Here is an 18,406-nt window from a genome sequence, read left to right as displayed (position 1 = left end):
TTTACTGCCGACTTAAACACAATGGAATGTGTTTATAGCCTACAGTGTGTGAAACAGGAAAATCAATTTTGCAACACAAGAAAATCCGTTTCAAATATCAAGACTCAAAAAGAACAGACTAATAATGACATATTTTATCATTTTATTAGGAATAATTCCAAATGGGTTATGAAGAAAAATTATTGAATTTGACGAGTTTTCCAAAATCTCAATGAAGATATGTTCATCAATAAACAATAAAACATCAGCAGAACCATTATATACTGGGCAAAGAGTCAGGCTGATACCAAAAGCAACATGCAACATAAGAAAGATAAGAATACAAAGGAAGACAATCTGCCGAGTGGTAAAAAGCCACCTCAATATGAACTCTCTGCAACCAGCACAGAATCAGCTATCAAATCCAAACCACACCAAGGTGAGTTTGACTGATGGAAGCCAGGAGTTGATAATGGGGGGAAGAAATAGGTTCCTCAGTGCAAGAGAGCTGAATAGTGTTTTGGAGCATGTCCCTGGCTGGCACAAGCAGTATTAGAAAATTGTTTTGGCAAGGGATAGAAATAAATACAAATGGAATGCTACATTTTTCAATCAGCAGACTGTCCAAGGAATGATAAAGGAATCCGTAAAGTAGCAAGGGGATAACTCTAAATCATTATTTGTGGTGGGCTCAAAAAACATTCAAAACGATTTAAAGGTGACACAATAGCTATGTCCAGGCATTTAGGCTTAAAAAAAGTAAAACTGAGAGACGATACTTTTCCCCAAGGAAAATGTCTTTAAAACCAAGCATATTGCTAAAGGGCAACACTGTACTTGGTAAACAATAATTGGCCACAAAATGATGTAAAGGCTGTAATGTTCTGCCCAAACCAGTCCCAGATATTGTTTAATAACCAAAATGCAAACTAATTGTGTTGTAACAAGCCTAGACCAATTCTATCAAATGTGTCCGTGGTCAGATATCCAGTTTCACTTAACGTTTTGAAAGCTCGTTTGACAGCCAGTCCAGTCCTTCATACAGACCCGTTCCTTGTGTGGCACAAGTGGCTTGAACATACCACTGTGAAGAAAGGACCAGAAAATATTTGATTAACAAGATTATACAGAATGGGTGTTTAACTTTTCTTATTCAAGAAACTACATATTTCCCTCCACAAATATACAGTTAAAACAGGAAACAGAATTGTATTACAACACAGAAATAAACGTGAGGAAATGTTATTACATCTCATGAACATATGCTTCTGTTTCTATTTATTGATTTCAGTAACAATAAAGATTATTTGAAATTACCCTTTAGACTAAAAGCTTTATTACACTTCTTGCTTTTGAAAAAACCTGCCTCCTACATAAAGCTATGCCTCCTTGTCTATTGGATTTACCCAACTTCCCACCATTTATTATGGTGCTAAAGAAATGACAACACTGTTCTTCACATATTCCAGTTGTTCTGCACTAGTTTTCTCATATCTTTAAAATATTAAAGATAAAGTTAACAAAAATCAAATTAAATAAAGGCATTAAAAGCTCTGAATACTTAAATAATGCTTTAAATGTTACATAATGAAGAAGTTAGCAATACACTTCAAAGCACAATTTAGCACAAAATTACAAAGGTTTAAAATAAAATCTGAAAAGCTGACTTTCATAAACACAAGAGCCTATAGTACCACATTCTTATAATGATGTACTTATTGTTCCAAAGGGATAAATATTAAATGTTTAAACTGAGTATTACCCACAATAATTATCTCTGTAACCCTTAGAGTCAGGTCGTTAATATCACCTTCCAAATACTTACTGTTCTGTTACGAAGAGACTGAAGACCCAATTTATCTGTCATTTCACTGATGGCCATAGCATTTGGCAAATCCTGTTTGTTTGCAAAAAGCAGCAGCACTGCATCCTGCAGCTCATCTTCCTGAAGCTGGAAATAAAAGTTAAGGCATTAACAGCTACTAAACTGGAATCCAACTGCTATAACTGCACAAAACACTGCCTTTCTATACAATGTGTACCTTTCACTCAACATTAAATTCACTATTAAAGAATATGAAGCTTGACTACTCATGCTAGTCATAAAAACATATACTATAATTTCATTTGAATGTATATCAAGAATAAGTGCCTGTATAAAGAGAGAAAGTAAGGCCAGGGATTTAGTTCACTGGCACCATGCCTGCCTTGCAAGCACAAGGTCCTGAGTTTGATCCCTGGTACCAGAAAAAAAAAAAGAGAGAAAGTAGATTAGTGGTTATGAGCGATGAAAGGTGTTAAAGACAGGAGGGAAGGGAATGGGGAGTGACTGTAATGGTTCTAAAATTTCTTCATTACCTTTACTTATGACTTATTGTAAATCTAGTCAATATATTTTCTTTTTTTGCAAAACATTTATGGATACATTTCAGATGTACATAATGATAACATTCATTGTTGGGAATTTCTACCAATACATGATATATCTTGCTTCATCTTTTTTTCACATCTCCCTCCCTTATGTACAAAAGCTTTTTTTCCATTTTTTCCTTCCATTTTTTTTTCTTGTCATTTCTTCCCCCACCCCCCCTTGTTCTCCTTCTCATTTGAACATCTTCTTTAAATTTCCCAATGTCTATTGTATATTTTAGTCCTTATTTCCACTTCTGATTTCTCACACCAGAGGAACAATGCAGTATTTAAACATGTGTGTTAAATTTATTTCACTTACAAGTACAGTCTCAAGGAGCATCATTCCAAGATTTTTTGAGAGGATGATAAAAAAACACTGATTTTCAAATTATGAGTAAAATTTATGGTATGTGATATCTCAGTATAAGTGTTTAAAAAAGAACCTAAGTTGTTGGCATCTAACAAAAAGCCACTATTGACTGAGTTACAAACACAGGCAAAATGGTTTTATTTATAAACTGCACTCTCTCAAGTCCTAACAGCAATGAATGGGAATTACAATTTCATTTTGGTAAATACTTTTTAATACCTACAAGTCTGAACCCATGACAAGGTTCCCCAGGCAGATTTTCTCTTCAGGGTTTTGAACACTATAAATACACGAAAATATTATCGTGATAAATGGCAAGGCTTAAATGTCACTGTCAGCCAAATCACCTCTACTTTCAGAAAGAAGAATTCTTTACCAGGGTTGTTACTACAAAATATTTCTGAAGTAATTATAGGCAAAGCACAGAGAAAATTGATCTCAATGATATGGGGAACAAGGGATTTAAACCAAGATTCCTAAGTCAAAACTGAATGAGTATAAATAATAGTGTATCTGTAAAATGAGAGTCGGGACTAAATCAGACATCCTTAACCAGAGTCAAGCATCAAAATCAACCATGGGAAAACAAAAACAAAAACAAAAACAAAAACCAACCAGGGACCCCTCTGAAACAAGCTGCACACCTTTCTCAACGTAACCGAAGCAGCTGCTCTTGTGTTTTTAAAAAGCTCCCTTTAAGGAGGCTGCGGATGTAGCTCACTGAGAGAGTGCATGCTTAGCACATTCAAGACACAGGGTTCAATCTTTAGCACAAGAATAATAAATGAATAGCTCTACAGATTTCTGTTTGCATTCTTAAACTGTGAACAGTGTCCTTCCTTAACTTTCTTTCTACCTCTAAAAAAAAGTGCAAAGGGCCGGGGATTTAGCTCAGTGGTTTTGCCGCCTGCTGTGCAAGCGCAAGGACCTGAGTTCGATCCCCAGTACCAAAAAACAAAAAAAACAAAAAAAAGTGCAAAAACCGCTAACACTACCATCACACAGTAACACACATCTTGAAAATGATAAATATAAAGTATATGCTTACCATATTTTGCAGTACGGTTGCTCCTTCCTGAATTCTTTCACGGTCATTGCTATCTACCACAAAAATAAGACCCTGGAAAAAAATTGTTTCAATAAATTGTAATTTATGTATTACAACAATTATTCCGAAGGCAGAAAAAACAAACATATTTACCAAAGCATAAAGGGTTACACCAGAAGAAAATGTCCTTTTTTTTTTTTTTTCAGTACCAGGGATCAAACTCAGGACCTTGCCCTTTTGAGGCAGCAAGGTAAAACTGAACTAAATTCCCAGCACTGAAAATGTCTGATGAAAAAGAAAACTCAGGACTTTAATACTGAAAACAAAATTGGGCACTATCTGGAATCACTTTTCTAAGCTATGTTAAGCATAAGAAATTTTATCACTACTTTTTCCTATTATATTTAAGCACAGGTAGCAAAATAGCCATAAAGTAAGGATAAAAGGAAAAATTAACTAAGTACCCCGAAAGAATCATGAACTTACATGAATTACTTACTACAAGTGTAAAAAGAAAAGGAGAAGGATGGAGGGAAAGGAGGCATTACACTAGTTTTTTTTTTTTTGTACTGGGGATCGAACTCAGGACCTTATGCTTGCGAGGCAGGCGGTAGAACCATTAAGCTAAATCCCCGGTCCTACACTAGTTTTTATACACACAATTATTTATAAGTTTCTGTCACTGTGGAAAACAAAACCAACTGCTCCAGAATGTTGCCTGCCAACTCTATACTCAGGAAGAAGCTTAAGCAAAATAGAGCATGAAAACTTCAAGGTTCACTTGATTAAATAAAACTTTTAAGAAAAAGGAAAGTGCTAATAGTTTTTAAAAGGCTTAAGCATTAGAATTGTGTATTACAGCTGGGGATTTAGCTCAGTGGCACAGCACCTGCGTCACAAGCACAAGGTCCTGAGTTCATCCCCAGTACGGAAGAAAAAAAAAAAAAAAGAATTCTATGTTAAAAAACAATGTGGAATTGGGAAGCAGTTAGTTAAATTAAGATGTCTGGAAAATCTTTCAAGTGAGAAATTATAAAATTCTCAGTTAAAAAGCAAGGATAGATTTTTTTTTTCCCCCCTGGTACTGGGGTTTGAACTCAGGACTTTGCATTTGAGAGGCAGGCCCAGCACCGCTGAGCTAAATCCCCGGCCCAAGGACAGAATAATTTTATAGCTTTGTTAAAAATCTTTTCCTATTAAAATGATGGATTACTTCATGCTTTTTCCCACAGCCCTGACTCCTATTTCTAATCACTTACAACACACTATCTTGTGCTTTTATTTCTATATAAGTGGACTGAATACAGAAGGAAATGCACTATCATTCATTTTCTCTTTATTTCTCAGCATCACCATAGCACTAACCACACCAGAGCACCTAACACTTATTTTAACCTTTAGTCATTAAATGATATCATTTCCTTTATATAGTGTTATGGCTTAGATCTAGAAGGTTCCCCAAACACCTCATGTGTTCAGAGGTGGGGCTTTTGGAAAGTGAGTGGACCATGGGGACATTATACCCATTAGTGGTATAATGAACCCTCCCAGTTTCCTCCCATGGGTCTCTCAGCTTCCTGGCAGCCATGGCATGAGCAGATTTTCCTCTGCCAAGACCCCATCATGCCTTTTCAGACTTGCAGCCAGCCAAACACAGACTGAAAAGCTGACCTAAAATGAACCTCTCCTCCTTTACATTGTGGGGGTCAGGTACTGTGTACCAGTGATGAAAAAGTAACTAAGACAAAAAGTCTCAAATCCAGTTCCTCTAGCTCTATGGGAAACTATTACTTTAAGCATCATACCCTTTGGGAAAACTTTCAGTGCTTTTTGAGCCAAAATAGCCTGATGGAAAAAGACTCAAATTCAAACCTCAACACTACCTGTTATATACATTACTGTTGTTTAGCATGCCTTCTCTTCGATGAAATAAAAACAACACGACATTTATAAGCCTCTTAAAATTAAATGTAATTATAAAGGTACATAAGGAGTTGTCCTTCATGGAAATTTAAAACACCTATGGTGGTTGGCTTATCTCATGTACTTAATACACCTGTGTCTCCTCCTTTGGCTTCCTATCTCAAAAGCTATTATTTAAAAAAAAAAAACAAAAAACGCTAATCCCTTCTCGGCCTTTTGGCTAAGATCAAGTATAAAAAAAAAAAAGCTATTATTCATTTTAGAATTTGTCTTAAGACAAAGGGTTGTAATTCATGTACATGCAATGTTTCCAGTGATAGCAAATGAGCATGGTAACCACAAATCTTAAAACATATCAAGTGGTTATAATACCACACTTCAACTGTTCCTTAAAAATAAATCCACTCAGGCAAGGAATACAAGCTCAGCGGCGCCGCACCTGCCTGGCAAGTGCCAGGTCCTGAGTTCGATTCCTGGTATGGGGGGATAAATCAACTTCAGTGGTGCACAGAAACTGATGAGCAAATCCTTCTGTAGTGGAAAAACACAACAGAATTGGGACCAGGTTTAAGAGAAAGAACGCTGATCTTGAAGTCATTCTAAACAAGTTCAGTTTTCTAATATGTAAAATACATTCACTAGAACACTGATTCTCAGCAGGATAAAATTTTGTCCCTAAGGTATACGTTGTAAGTGTACAGACATTTTTAATTGCTACAAACAGTTTGTGAGGAGCTGCTACTGGCATCTAGTGGGTAGAGGTCAAAGATGCTATTAAACATCCTACAATACAAGAGCCCTCCTTATGGCTCAAAAATGTCAACAGTGCTGCTGTTCTAAAAGATCCCTGACCAGCAGCATCAGCAGCACTAGAGAACTTGCCAGAAATGCAGAATGTCAGCCCTCAGCCAGCCTCTGTTGAATCAATCCGTATTTTGGACAAGCATCCAGGTGATTCCTGAACACATTAAGTGTGACAAGCACTAATGACGCTTGGCTTATGTGCTCAAGAGATTTTCATTCAAGTGGTCTTGAGCTATGAATGGGGCTTTAGGGGTTTTTGTTTGGTACCGGGGATCGAACTCGGGTCCTTGCGCTTGCGCAGCAGGCGGCGAAACCACTGAGCTAAATCCCCGGCCCGGGCTTTTTAAAGTTCCCCAGGTGATTCTAATATGCAGCCATATTTAAGAACCAATTTGGAGAATCCTTAAAATCTCTTCCATGCCAGTATATGTACACTACAAATCAACACAGTCAACACAGCAGATTTACGTTCATTATGTTCAATAAACACAACTGGGCTAAATGGAGGGCTATCACTGCCTCACATTCATTACAAACTACCATGACAGAAAGCTATACATACCTTAACTTTCTAAAGAACCAGAACTACCGATGAGACAAACCCAATTCCCTGAGGGACACATCAACAGCACTGCCACTTCATCTTTCAAAATCTTACTGAAATGGCTATGTAATGCTTCCACCATATCTAACTTAGCTCTCAAAGGCATGACTGAGAGTGAACTACAGAATATGGGAGCAGTGATAAGAATGCTAACTCACACAGTAAATACCAACAACCAAGTGAACACTGCAGATGAAAATAAATTCGCAGACTGAAACCACAAAGAAAAGTGATAAAAATCTGTAGCATTCCTTACCTGGGTATTCTGGAAGTAATGCCTCCAGAGAGGCCGAATTTTATCTTGGCCACCAACATCCCACACTGTGAAACAAATGTTCTTATACTCTACTGTTTCCACATTAAAACCTACAAGGACAAACAAAAATAATTGCTATGCACAACAATGCATCATTGAAATGATAACGTCCTTTATTTTCTTTAGAATAGCTTTTTGAAATTCTTATTAAGGTAATAGGAAAGCTTTACAAACATACCATTAATCATGTAATTGTTTTCATTATACTATAAAGTAAATTAATCTATAAGCTTTCTTACCAATGGTAGGAATGGTGGTGACTATTTCCCCTAATTTGAGTTTATACAGAATGGTCGTCTTGCCAGCAGCATCCAATCCAACTAGAAGAAGACATTACATATTTTAAATTTAGATCAAAAACACAAGAAGATATAATTTTAAAGTAACATATTTGAAAGTAAAAGTTATGACAAGGTGTGGCGGCACGTGCTTGTAATTCCATACTCAGAAGACTGAGGCAGGATGATTGTTGGGAGTTCAAGGCCCGCTTGGGCTACACAATGAGTTTAACACCAGTCTGAACTGCATAGAAAAACTCTCTCAAAATACAAAAAAACGAAACAAAACAAAAAAAACACCAGAGAGGAGGAATGTGCTTGGTTATGTGGGAAAAATCCACATCAGTAAAGGACAGACCTGGCCTACTGCGTCGGCACATGCCTGTAATGAGAGCACTCTGGGAGGCTGAGACAGGAGGATCACAAATTCAAGCTCAAGTGACTTAGCAAAACCCTGTCTCATAATTTTAGAAATAAAAGAGCTGCAGACAGCTTGTGTGAGAAGCCCAGGTTCAATTTCCACTGCTACAAGAAAGAGAAGGAAGGAAGGAAGAAAGGAAGGAAGGAAGGAAGGAAGGGGAAGGAAAGGGGAAAGGAAGGGAAGGAGGGAGGAAAGAAAGAGGGAGAGAGGGAGGGAGGGGCAGGGGGGGAGGAAGGTAAGCCTTATATGGTTATAGAGAAGGGTAATCTAAGTGCCTTTATATATGAATTTCTCAAAACCTACATATTCTTCATTGCTTGCTAAAAGCCTCATAAGTGAAAGAGTAAATGTAATAACCTCACTGAATATATGGTTTTTCTAATAACATCACATATGGTTTGTTCAATCACTTTTTTTTGGTACTGAGACCTTGCACTTGCGAGGCAGGCAGTGGCACCACTGAGCCAAAATCCAGGGCGAACCTATTCAATCACTTTTTAAAATCAACTGAATTGCATACTATTTCAGCAAGGTCACCTTCATATTTAAATCAAAGCATGACAGCACAGGAAAGAAATGCTACTAATTAAAAAAAAAAATGAAATCATCTCACTTATCCAGTTTATATTCCTAGGCAAGTTAATTACAACTTACATCAGGCCTGGCCAAAACAGTACTGGCCGCTATAGTTAATCTAGACTCTTTCCACCTATACAACATAACAAAGGATCTTCTCTACCCTGTTCCCTTACAGAGGGTGGCTTAAAGATTTCTCTGGAGACCCAAAGCCTCTTATGTCTTCCTCTTCTCATGCCCTCTAATCAAACCTTGTTCTCCACTTCCTTGTACTGAGATGCAGGTTTCTTCCTTCTGAAATACTGTGGCACATACAACAGGCCCTCATTCATGAGTGTAAAAAGCCAACTGCTACACAAAGTCATCTATTTTTTGAATATGAAACAGTACCAAAAGATCAGCATCATCAACAAAAAATACAAAAAATCAGAGAACGTAACTTGAAAAAAATACACAAAGTAAATACCTTAAAGTTTTAAAATACAGTAATGACAAAGTGAGAGCACACACAAAGCAGCCAAGCAACCGGATCTTTTCATTTTCATACCAAGCTATCTCTAATGAGGATCTAAGTCCTCTTTAGGCGACCTTAACCAAATCAGTAAGAAAACCTAAATTCACCTATCTCAAACTACAACCAATCCAATTCAGAACTGAAACTGAGACACTAACTGGGGGAGGAGGGTTAGAAAATGAAACCACTCCAGTGAGGTTTTGAGAACCCATGGGTCCTCACTGGAGGTCCAAATGTACCATTTTAAAGTACCACAAACTCAAAAAGTATTGACAAAGAATGGAAGAAGCCAGGCACAGAGGCATATACCTATAATCGGCAGCAGTGGAATGTCAAACCCAGCCTAGGCAAATTAAAAATTAAATTAAAAAAGATCTGGGGATATAACTCAATGCCAAGGCCCTATGTTCAATTCCCAGTACAAGAAAGAAAAATTATAGAAAAACCACATAGGCAATCCAATTTGTCTTTTACTTTTAATAAACTTTGTATTTGCTCGTGTGCCTCCACCTCCCATTTCACTCCAAGGCTCAAACCCAGAGCCTGCAAGCTAGGTGAGTGTTCTCTACCACTGAGCCACACCCACATCTCTTCCAGCAAACTTCATAGTCTCTTCTACCTTTCTAGTTAGTTTTCTTTACCCCAATAAATATGTACTGTATGGTTTCTCACTTAGAAATGTTAGTCTCACAATTTTGTTCCTCTTTTGTTATTTAAGTAGGTATTTTCTAAATGCTGAAATATTCAGCAATGAGATTTTCCACAGAAAGAAACTATAACCAATTCTCAACCAGCCAAGATAAGGCTAATCTGTCCAATGCAGCAATGTTCTCTTTCCCCTCCCTGACCATAAACATTACTGTATTAAAAGGCATACTAAGGGCCAGGGTTTAGCTCAGTGGTTCCAGTGCCTGCCTCACAAGCACAAGGTTCCGAGTTCGATCCCCGTTACCCACCCTGCAAAAAAGGTATACTGAATCATTACTTGTCCTTAAGTAGGCCTGTACTTTGACCAAAGCATGAATATAGCAAGTAAAAGTACTTCACTGATCTTTGCCAATCATTAAAAACTGTTAACCAAATTATGCCAGTGAAAAACTGTTTTTAAAAATTAATTTTATTGGTACACTTTTGATATAGGGAATCTGTACCTGTACATAATATATCTTGATTCATTTTTTCCCCATTCCTCTTCCCTCCCTTTAACCATTCTTCCCCTTTCTTTACAAAAGCTTTGTTTCCATTTTTTATGCTTTTTTCTTTTCCCTTCATTCCCTTCCCTTCCCCCCCTCCCTTCTTCCCCTTCCGTTTAAACATTTTTTTCTTAATTTCCAACATTTATCATTCATTTGCACTTTCGTTTTCTCAAACAAGTGAATCAATGCAGTATTTAAACTTGTGTGTCTGTTTCACTTAAAAGTATGGTCTCAAGGTGCATCCATTTACCTAAAAATGTCTCAAATTTATCCTTCTTTGTGGCAGAGGAGGACTCCATTGTATATAAAACCACATTTTTTAAAATCCATTCATCTGATATGGGCATCTGGGCTGCTTCTAAGATTTAGCTATTACAAACTGTGCTGCTATAAATAGTTGTGCATATGATGCTTTCAAATCTTTCAGGAAAATACTAAGAAGGGGAATAGCTGAGTCAAATGGAACCTCTAGTTTCAGTTTTTTGAGGAGTCTCTATATTGATTTCAATACTAGTTGCACCAATTTACACTCCCACCAAGAGTGGAGAAGAGTTCTTTTTTCCTCCCAATATTTGTCACTGGTTGATTTGTTGCTGACAGCCATTCTTTCTGGAGTGAGATAGAATGTATTTGGTGAATCCCCCAAAATATATCCCTGGAACAAAAATGATATTTGCCATCACTAAGAAGGGAGAAAGTTAAGACTTAGTAGCTTACCTCAAAAAAAGCTACTAATAAGGAATAGTCACCATCTTACTTATATACAAAACAGAAATGTCTTATGGCTGTCTTATGTGTACCATAACTCAAATTCAGCTCACTCACCAGAATTCAGCTCTCGAATGGCTGACAGAGTATTTGTTAGAGTTCTGATTTAAGTAAAACTGGCTTGTAGTGAAATGAGGAAAAAAAAAGAGAACATAAAACTATCACAACCACAAGTTTAGATTAACAAAAATCTTCTAAAGGATTGAGAATGACAAAATTTTAACACTGAAATGGTAGAATTGCAAGTAAAATTATTCTTTCACATGATGCCTACATTTCATATGACACTTTGAATCAAGATTAAAAATTGCATAAAATGGACTTAACAAAACACACTAGGGGGCCGGGGATTTAGATCAGTGGTTTCACAGCCTGCTGCGCAAGCGCAAGGACCCAAGTTCGATCCCTGGTACCAAAAAAAACAAATACTAGGGCTCCAGGGATGTAACTCAGCGACATAGCACCTGCCTGGCAAGCACCAGGTCCTGAGTTCAATCCCTGGTACTGAAGAAAAAAAAGGGGGGGGAAGTTTGAGGAAAAGAATGGGATAAAATATAATTTATTTTTTAAAAAACAGGGCCAGGGATTTAGCTCAGTGGTTCTGCCACCTGCCTTGCAAGGTCCCAAGTTTGATCCCCATACCAAAAAAAAAAACATGCTAGCTGTGGCCAGGGATTTAGCTCAGCGCTGCTGCCACCTGTCTCACAAGCACAAGGTCCTGAGTTCAATCTGTTCCCCCCCACCAAAAAAAACATGCTAGGGAAAAATGTGAAACACCACTTTTATGCTTCAACCCTCACTAAAATATTGTTAATATTTGAAAAACTGGCAATCAGAGGATCCTTCCTCTTGAACTTCTCTGGGCCCTAACCAGTGACAGCACAGAACTACACTGGCATTAGCTAAATTTCAGAAAGTTATACTTTTTCAGTTTTTCAACAGGCAAAAACTCAAAAATTCTGGGGCCAGGGATTTAGCTCAGTGGCGCTGTCCCTGCCTCACAAGCTCAAGGTCCTGAGTTCAATCCCTGGTACCTCAAAAAAAAAAAAAAAAACCCTCAAAAATTCAAAGTCAAGAGGTTAGAATAAACTCCTCTGCAGAGTACATTAGTATTTTCAGACATAAACAAAATTTAGGAATTCATTTACCAAAAGTACACCTTAACATGTACCAAGACACGGAGACCTAACCTAAGATAGTGTAGGTCTACTACTTTCTAATTCTGGCTACATGGGAAATCTAGGGTGGAAACTAGACGTCCTTGAATTTAAACTCAGTATCATTCACATGAGTAATTTCCCCTTATAATTCCCACATAACTTCTACAGATCAAGAATCCAGAAGACCTTAAACTTGATACAAATGTGTTGACTTTCTATTTTTAATTACAATAAACTACCAGTCCCATCTTCCAACATCTGTTTAAATTACTTGAACTTTTGGGAGAGCAGCCAGAACAGGAATTAAATGCACATCATCTCCATAGGACCAGGCAAACAAGACACATTAGCTAACTTCTCTTTCTTTTTTTTCTCTCCCCACCCTCTTTCTGGCAGTGCTGGGGACTGACCCCAAGGGCACTCTACCTCTGAGCTACATCACCATTCCTTATTCTTTACTGTGAAAGAGGGTCTAAGTTGCCCGGGCTGACCTCAACTTGTCATACTCCTGTCTCAACCTCCCAACATAGCTGGGATTACATGTGTATGTCATCATGTCCAGCACTAACTGATATCTCTGATACACTTTAAAATAGGGCTGGGGTACAGCATAAGATCTTTGGTTCTATTCCCAGCAAAAAGTCTGAAAAAAAAAGCCACTAATTCAAAACGCATGGATTTGATCTAAGTTGTATAAAGGAGAAAGATGCATACTAACAAAGTATGGAAAAAACAAACTGGTTCTTGTGGCGCATGACTGCAATCATAGCTCCTCAGGAGTGTGAAGCTGGAGGATCACAAATTGGGAGTCCAATCTGGGCAACTTGGCGAGACCCTATCTTTAAAATTTTTTGAAAAGAGCTGGATATACAGCTTAACGGTAGAGCACTCCACATTTTGATCCCCAATAATGCAAATAATAATAACTCACTGGAAATTCAAATACTTGAATGGATCTATACCTTGAAAGTGATTTTATGGTGTCTCCCATTAATTTTATTTTTTTAATTAATTAATTTATTTTTTGGTTCTGCAGATCAAACTCAGGACCATGTGTTTTTGAGGAAGGTGGTGGAACCACTGAGCTAAATCCCCGGCCCAATTATATCCTCTTTTTTTTGGTATAAGGGATCAAACTCAGTCTTTATGCTTGTGAGGCAGGCAGCGGAACCACTGAGCTAAATCCCCGGCCTCTCCCATTAATTTTAGATACTTATCCGGCCACTTAAAAAAAGTAGCATGGCACCCTCCAAAAATAACTATCTTCTCCATGAAAGAAATGGAGAAAATTTGAGAAACATTTTATCTTTGTGAAAAAAAATCATGAACAATTGCTCTATGAATTGTAAAGAACCTCAATAGGAAATTGAAACAAGAAGTAACTGGGTATACTCATACTTTTGAAATATTAAGGAAGCTTGCTTTTGAAACTGATGGTAGTAGAGCCAGAAAATAAATCCTCTTCTCATACTCTTTTGAAAACAAGCTGGTCAATGATGTATTGTCACGTATTATCTGATTTACGGCTGATGTGCATTAATACTTTAGCTCTAGAATTACGCTGAGACCTTGAAATGAAGCGGGTCTGGGATTTAGCTCAGTGGTGCCACAGCCTGCCTGGCAAGCGAAAGGTCCCGAATTCAATCCGGGTAACAAAATAAATTTTTTTAAAAAGAAAGAAAACAAGCTAATAAACTAACAAGATTCAATGGTTAAGGCTAAGGGGGCTCCTCTGAGCATTATTCAGGTACATGGAGCTCCACTGTGAGACAGACTACTCATGGGACCAGGAAAGAGCAGTTGCTTACATTATTCAAAAGAAAACCCTTGTCTCTCAGCTGTGGGGAGAAAAAAAGCCAGTGAAGAGCAGATTTTTTAAAAGTCTACCTTCGAACAGACTTTTTAAAGAAACAACTTTGTAGCTACTATTTAACAAAGATACCCTAAAATTAAGCACCATAATGTTTATCTCACCTATTGAAAACGTATTAGGGGCCAGGGACTTAGCTCATTGGTCCCGCTGCCTGCCTTCCAAGCACAAGGTCCCAAGTTCGATCCCCGGTACCCGCCCCAAAAAGTATCAGGCTTTTAGTATATGTGCTGCAGAAACAAGCACTGTATCAGGTTTTTAAAAATATTACTTCGTAAAAGTTTTTGCATTAGACCGTATGCCAGCTGGACAAACATTAATTTAAAATACAAATAGATCAAGTACATTCAAAATTCTTGAAAACAGACAAAAAAAAAGGATACTGCACGTGATAAACACGAAGGAGTAAAACATAAAGCCGAATCCTGCGCTAATGAAAGTTTAGCAAAATGAGGACCGAAGACTCCGGACTCGGAAAACTTGGGCGCTCCCTGGCTACCACACTGGATCTGGTCATTTCCTGCCACGGGCAGCTCTGGCCTCTGGCGGCAGCTGGCTCACATACCAGTGTTGTGTGCAGAGTGCGTGCACGAAAGGGAGAGGGGGAGGAGAAAGGCTGAAGTCGCTCTGTCTCCCTCCAGACGCTCACACCCAGAGCAGCGAGGTTGAAGATCGCAGCCCGAGAATGAGACTCACCGCTGTCCGCTTCCAAGAGTTCGTTTTCCCCACGTCCACACCCTTATCTGATCCAACTTTCGATTACATCAAGAAAGCAAGACAAGCTCGGGAAGACGAAACCTTGCCTGAGGTTCTGAATGGGCCTCTTCGGGTGACAGATCTCAGGCGACCGCTCGCCCTACGCCCCGGGGATCCCTTCACGGACTCTTCCCGACCTCCGCCCGTCGGAGGAGAAACAGGCCTCGAGGCGGTCCCACGCGCAGACTCCACACCCCCGCCCCTCCCGGCCCGGCCTCCACTCGCGGCCCCTCACTCACCCATCAAAATACGCATTTGCTTCTTGCCGAAGAGGCGGGAGAAGAGCGAGGAGATGGTGAGGCCCATGGTGGCAATGGCACTTGAGAGGGGCACAAGAAGGGTTCTGGCCTGTCCCCGGGCCTTCGCCTTTTACGCTCCCGACACAGCGACAAACAGCGGAGGGGAAGAGAGCTGACGGGAAACAGGCTAGTCAAGACGGCTCGCTGGCCGACGCTGTCCAAGGAAACGCACACTAAAACTAGCGGGGCGGAGACCTGTTTAGCAACTGGCGCGGTAGCTCCCGGCTCCGACTTTAAGGATCTGGGTGTGCCACGTCACGCAGCAGACCAGGCGACTCCAGCAGAGGCCCGACCCCTCCAACGCGGACAAAATCGCGTCACCACCGCTCCATCCCCCTGAGCTTCCGGTGCTGCCTGAACTACTGCGTCTGCGCACATCGGGATTGGCCAGCTTCGCTGACGTGCAACTCTCCCCGCCACCTCCCCCTCCCGGACGTGGATCCAGGAACCGGCGACGTCACTGGGCACAGGCGCACTGGGAGACACAGTCCCATGATGCATCGCTTCGCTGCCTCCAATCAGCCTCGAGGAGAGACGCTTCCGCGCATGTGAATGCACCATAGGAGTTGTAGTCTTTGTGCTTGCGGGAAGGCGGTGACCCTCACTAGTTAGGTAGCGGACTTCTTTCTGCTCTTTGAGCGTCGATGGGAATTCCAGAATCCCACGAAAGTATACGTTGCGCGGCCAAACGCTTGTCCTAAGTGGAAAAGTGAAGATGGGCCCTTCCTTCCCGACAGAAAAATACTGTAGTTAGAAGACCTGCGAGGGGAGAAAGGGCGACAGCCTATTAAGGTGCTAGGCCCCCTTGGCAGGTCGTCCTGAAGATCGCTGATCCTGTGTGGAGACGAGAGAGCTCGGACACAGCACGCCAGAGATCCCAGCACCCTGGGAGGCCGACATGTGAGGAGCCTAAGTTCGGCTGTATCTCAAAATTTAAAAAAAAAAAGAGTTGGGGATGTAGCCCAGTGTGAAATCCCTGGGTTCGATCCCCAGTACGAGGCTGGCGCCAGAAGGAAAGCGGGGCGGGGAGCAAATCAACGAGGACACCTTGCTTTCTTCAGCATTTTTTTCTCCAAGAAACTCGAAAGATTTATTCCTCGGGTTCAAGTAGAAAGCTTCGTTTCAGAAAATACTTATGACCTTATTTTCCCAATTACAAAATAAGGCATAAATGTTGTATGTAGAAAGTTTCAAAGGCCACTTTCCAATAAATTTCACCACACTGTTGCTGAAGTTTAGTAGTGTTCGCAGGCCCCACCCTTAAAGCTAGTCATAGCGTCTTCAACCGCCCTTAGAACTGTTACAGTGTTTCCCCTTGAAACGTTCTTGACCTAGCCAAATAGATCTATTTCGCAGGCTCAAAGCATCATAACCTCTCTTCCTATTTATGATTTCATATTTAATGTTGTTATTGACATCCTCCCCTGTACATTAGTCTCAAATTGTAGACAGTCAGAGAACTAGACCTTTTTAAAACTTCATTGTAGTCCCCGGTTTGGCACACTGCTAATAAACATCGTTGAGTGAGAAGATGGACAAGCTATCTTATAACGATACTGTGGAATACAGTCAGGAGTTAGACACAGAACTATATTCAGTATTCTAATGAAAAGCTCTCCAGAGTAAAGTTAGCCAGGAGGGCATAGTGTAAATAATATAAAAATACACATCTTTTCGCTCATGTATTTCAGAGAATGTAGAACAAAACCTTCAAGTAGAATCCATTTGCAGTAGTAGTATTTACCTGATAAAATTGTAGAGGATACAAAAGGGTGCTCCTAAGGAGTAAAGAAAATGGTTTGTGAAGTGGTAGTCAAAGGAAAGCTTGATACTTCTAAAAATCTGCTTTACTGAGATACAATTACTGCCATAACATTAACCAATTTTAACTGTACACTTTCAACAAATGTGTTTAGTAGTATAGCCATCATCATTGTCTCGGACACCTATTATCCCAGAGTGTTCCCTTGTGCTCCTCTGTAGTCATCCTGTCTTCACCACTAGCCCCAGGCCAACCACAGACCAGTTACTAGTCTTTTTTCAGCCCTGCATGGTGGCAGCACGCTTATAATTCCAACACTCAGGGAGCTAAGGCCGGAGTATTGTTGTGAGTCCAACCTTAATTACATAGTGAGTTCAAGGCCAATATGAACTACATAGAGAGACACTGTCTCAAAAAACTCAAAGAAAAACAAAACCGAAAATTATAGTTTTCTCTTTTGCAATATTTTATTTAAATAGGAATATATAAAGCTTGGTGTGAGGTGCATGCTTGTAATCCTAGCATTTTGGAGGCTACAACAGGAGGACTGCAGCAAATCTGAGTCCGGCCTGGACTGCGCAGTGGGTTCAAGGCCAGCTTGAATTACATAGCAAGACCCTGTTTCAAAAACCAAAGAAAGAAAGAAAGAAAATACATTTTTTGTGCTTGACTTCTTTCTCCTAGCATGATTTTGAAATTCATCTATGTTATTGCGTGTATCAGTTTTCTTTTTAATTGCAAGCACTGTTCCTTCGTATGGATATACCAGTATTTATCCATTTACCAATGGACAATTAGTAGTCTTTTGGTTGTTCATTTAAAAGTTTTGGGCTATTATCAATAAAGCTGCTGTGAACATTTAAAAATGTGTTTTGTGTATTAACAAGATAAATTTGTGTATCATTTAAGTAATTTTTAAAATCTTTAGATTGGGTGAACTATAATTAGTTTAACACATATTCTTCCAGATTTTTCTCTTTGAAAAACTACTATTCCTATATGAGAAAAGGATCACTGTTCAAAATTTAAAGAATGAACTTGGAGGTGGACAGTGCAGTGGAACATGGATGTTTAATCACAGAGGACCTTGCAAGATGGGTGTCTTTCCTAAGACAGGAACACTTGATTTAAAAAGCAGTGAGCTTTTATCCCTACTTCACAAGGGCTTCCCTTCCCCCATCTCTCATTAGGTGAGCTCAGAAGACACAATCTGTCCCAAACAGCACCTGTTATTTCCCCTTCTTGCCCCCTACCTTATGCAAACTTCTTTGTAGTTGTGACCTTTCGGTTTAAATGAGCATAATACATGGAAACCTGTTGTTCTAGCAATCGTCTCTTATCCTACAATTT

General features: G+C 39.4%; 1 protein-coding gene, 1 non-coding gene and 1 pseudogene across 3 annotated transcripts; 2 read left to right on the top strand and 1 right to left on the bottom strand.

The window, feature by feature from the left end:
* Positions 1–125: 125 nt before the first annotated feature.
* Positions 126–15,650, bottom strand: LOC101711270 (ARF GTPase 4). Of its 2 annotated transcripts, XM_087182336.1 has the most exons (6): positions 15,235–15,650; positions 7,696–7,776; positions 7,397–7,506; positions 3,810–3,881; positions 1,805–1,930; positions 126–1,063 (listed from the first exon to the last, which is right to left on the bottom strand). In XM_087182336.1, the coding sequence occupies exons 1-6, from the start codon at positions 15,299–15,301 to the stop codon at positions 977–979; spliced, it is 543 nt and encodes a 180-aa protein (XP_087038462.1). In that variant the 5' UTR covers positions 15,302–15,650; the 3' UTR covers positions 126–976. The 2 variants fall into 2 exon arrangements, with proteins under 2 accessions (XP_087038462.1, XP_087038463.1); XM_087182337.1 differs by lacking the exon at positions 3,810–3,881 and having other exon boundaries at positions 15,235–15,635.
* Positions 5,933–6,061, top strand: LOC147826462 (U2 spliceosomal RNA; annotated as a pseudogene).
* Positions 13,858–13,940, top strand: LOC147826461 (small nucleolar RNA SNORD45). Its single transcript, XR_015439646.1, has one exon. It is a non-coding gene; the product is annotated as a small nucleolar RNA SNORD45 (small nucleolar RNA).
* Positions 15,651–18,406: the final 2,756 nt, after the last annotated feature.

Source organism: Heterocephalus glaber, unplaced genomic scaffold (assembly GCF_053883595.1).
Source record: "Heterocephalus glaber isolate CG9 unplaced genomic scaffold, H.glaber_assembly_v1.0 deba00001472, whole genome shotgun sequence".
NCBI classification, from domain to species: Eukaryota; Metazoa; Chordata; class Mammalia; order Rodentia; family Bathyergidae; genus Heterocephalus; species Heterocephalus glaber.
This window is presented reverse-complemented; position numbering and strand designations above follow the sequence as displayed.

What these genes read in the sequence shown, in the direction of transcription:
- LOC101711270 (XM_087182336.1), bottom strand. Translation starts at nt 15,301, where the DNA reads ATGGGCCTCACCATCTCCTCGCTCTTCTCCCGCCTCTTCGGCAAGAAG. An exon ending in ATTACTTCCAGAATACCCAG is followed by an intron (nt 3,882 to 7,396) that starts GTAAGGAATGCT and finishes ATTTTTTTCCAG; the next exon opens with GGTCTTATTTTTGTGGTAGA. An exon ending in CAACCGTACTGCAAAATATG is followed by an intron (nt 1,931 to 3,809) that starts GTAAGCATATAC and finishes TTTTATTTCCAG; the next exon opens with CTTCAGGAAGATGAGCTGCA.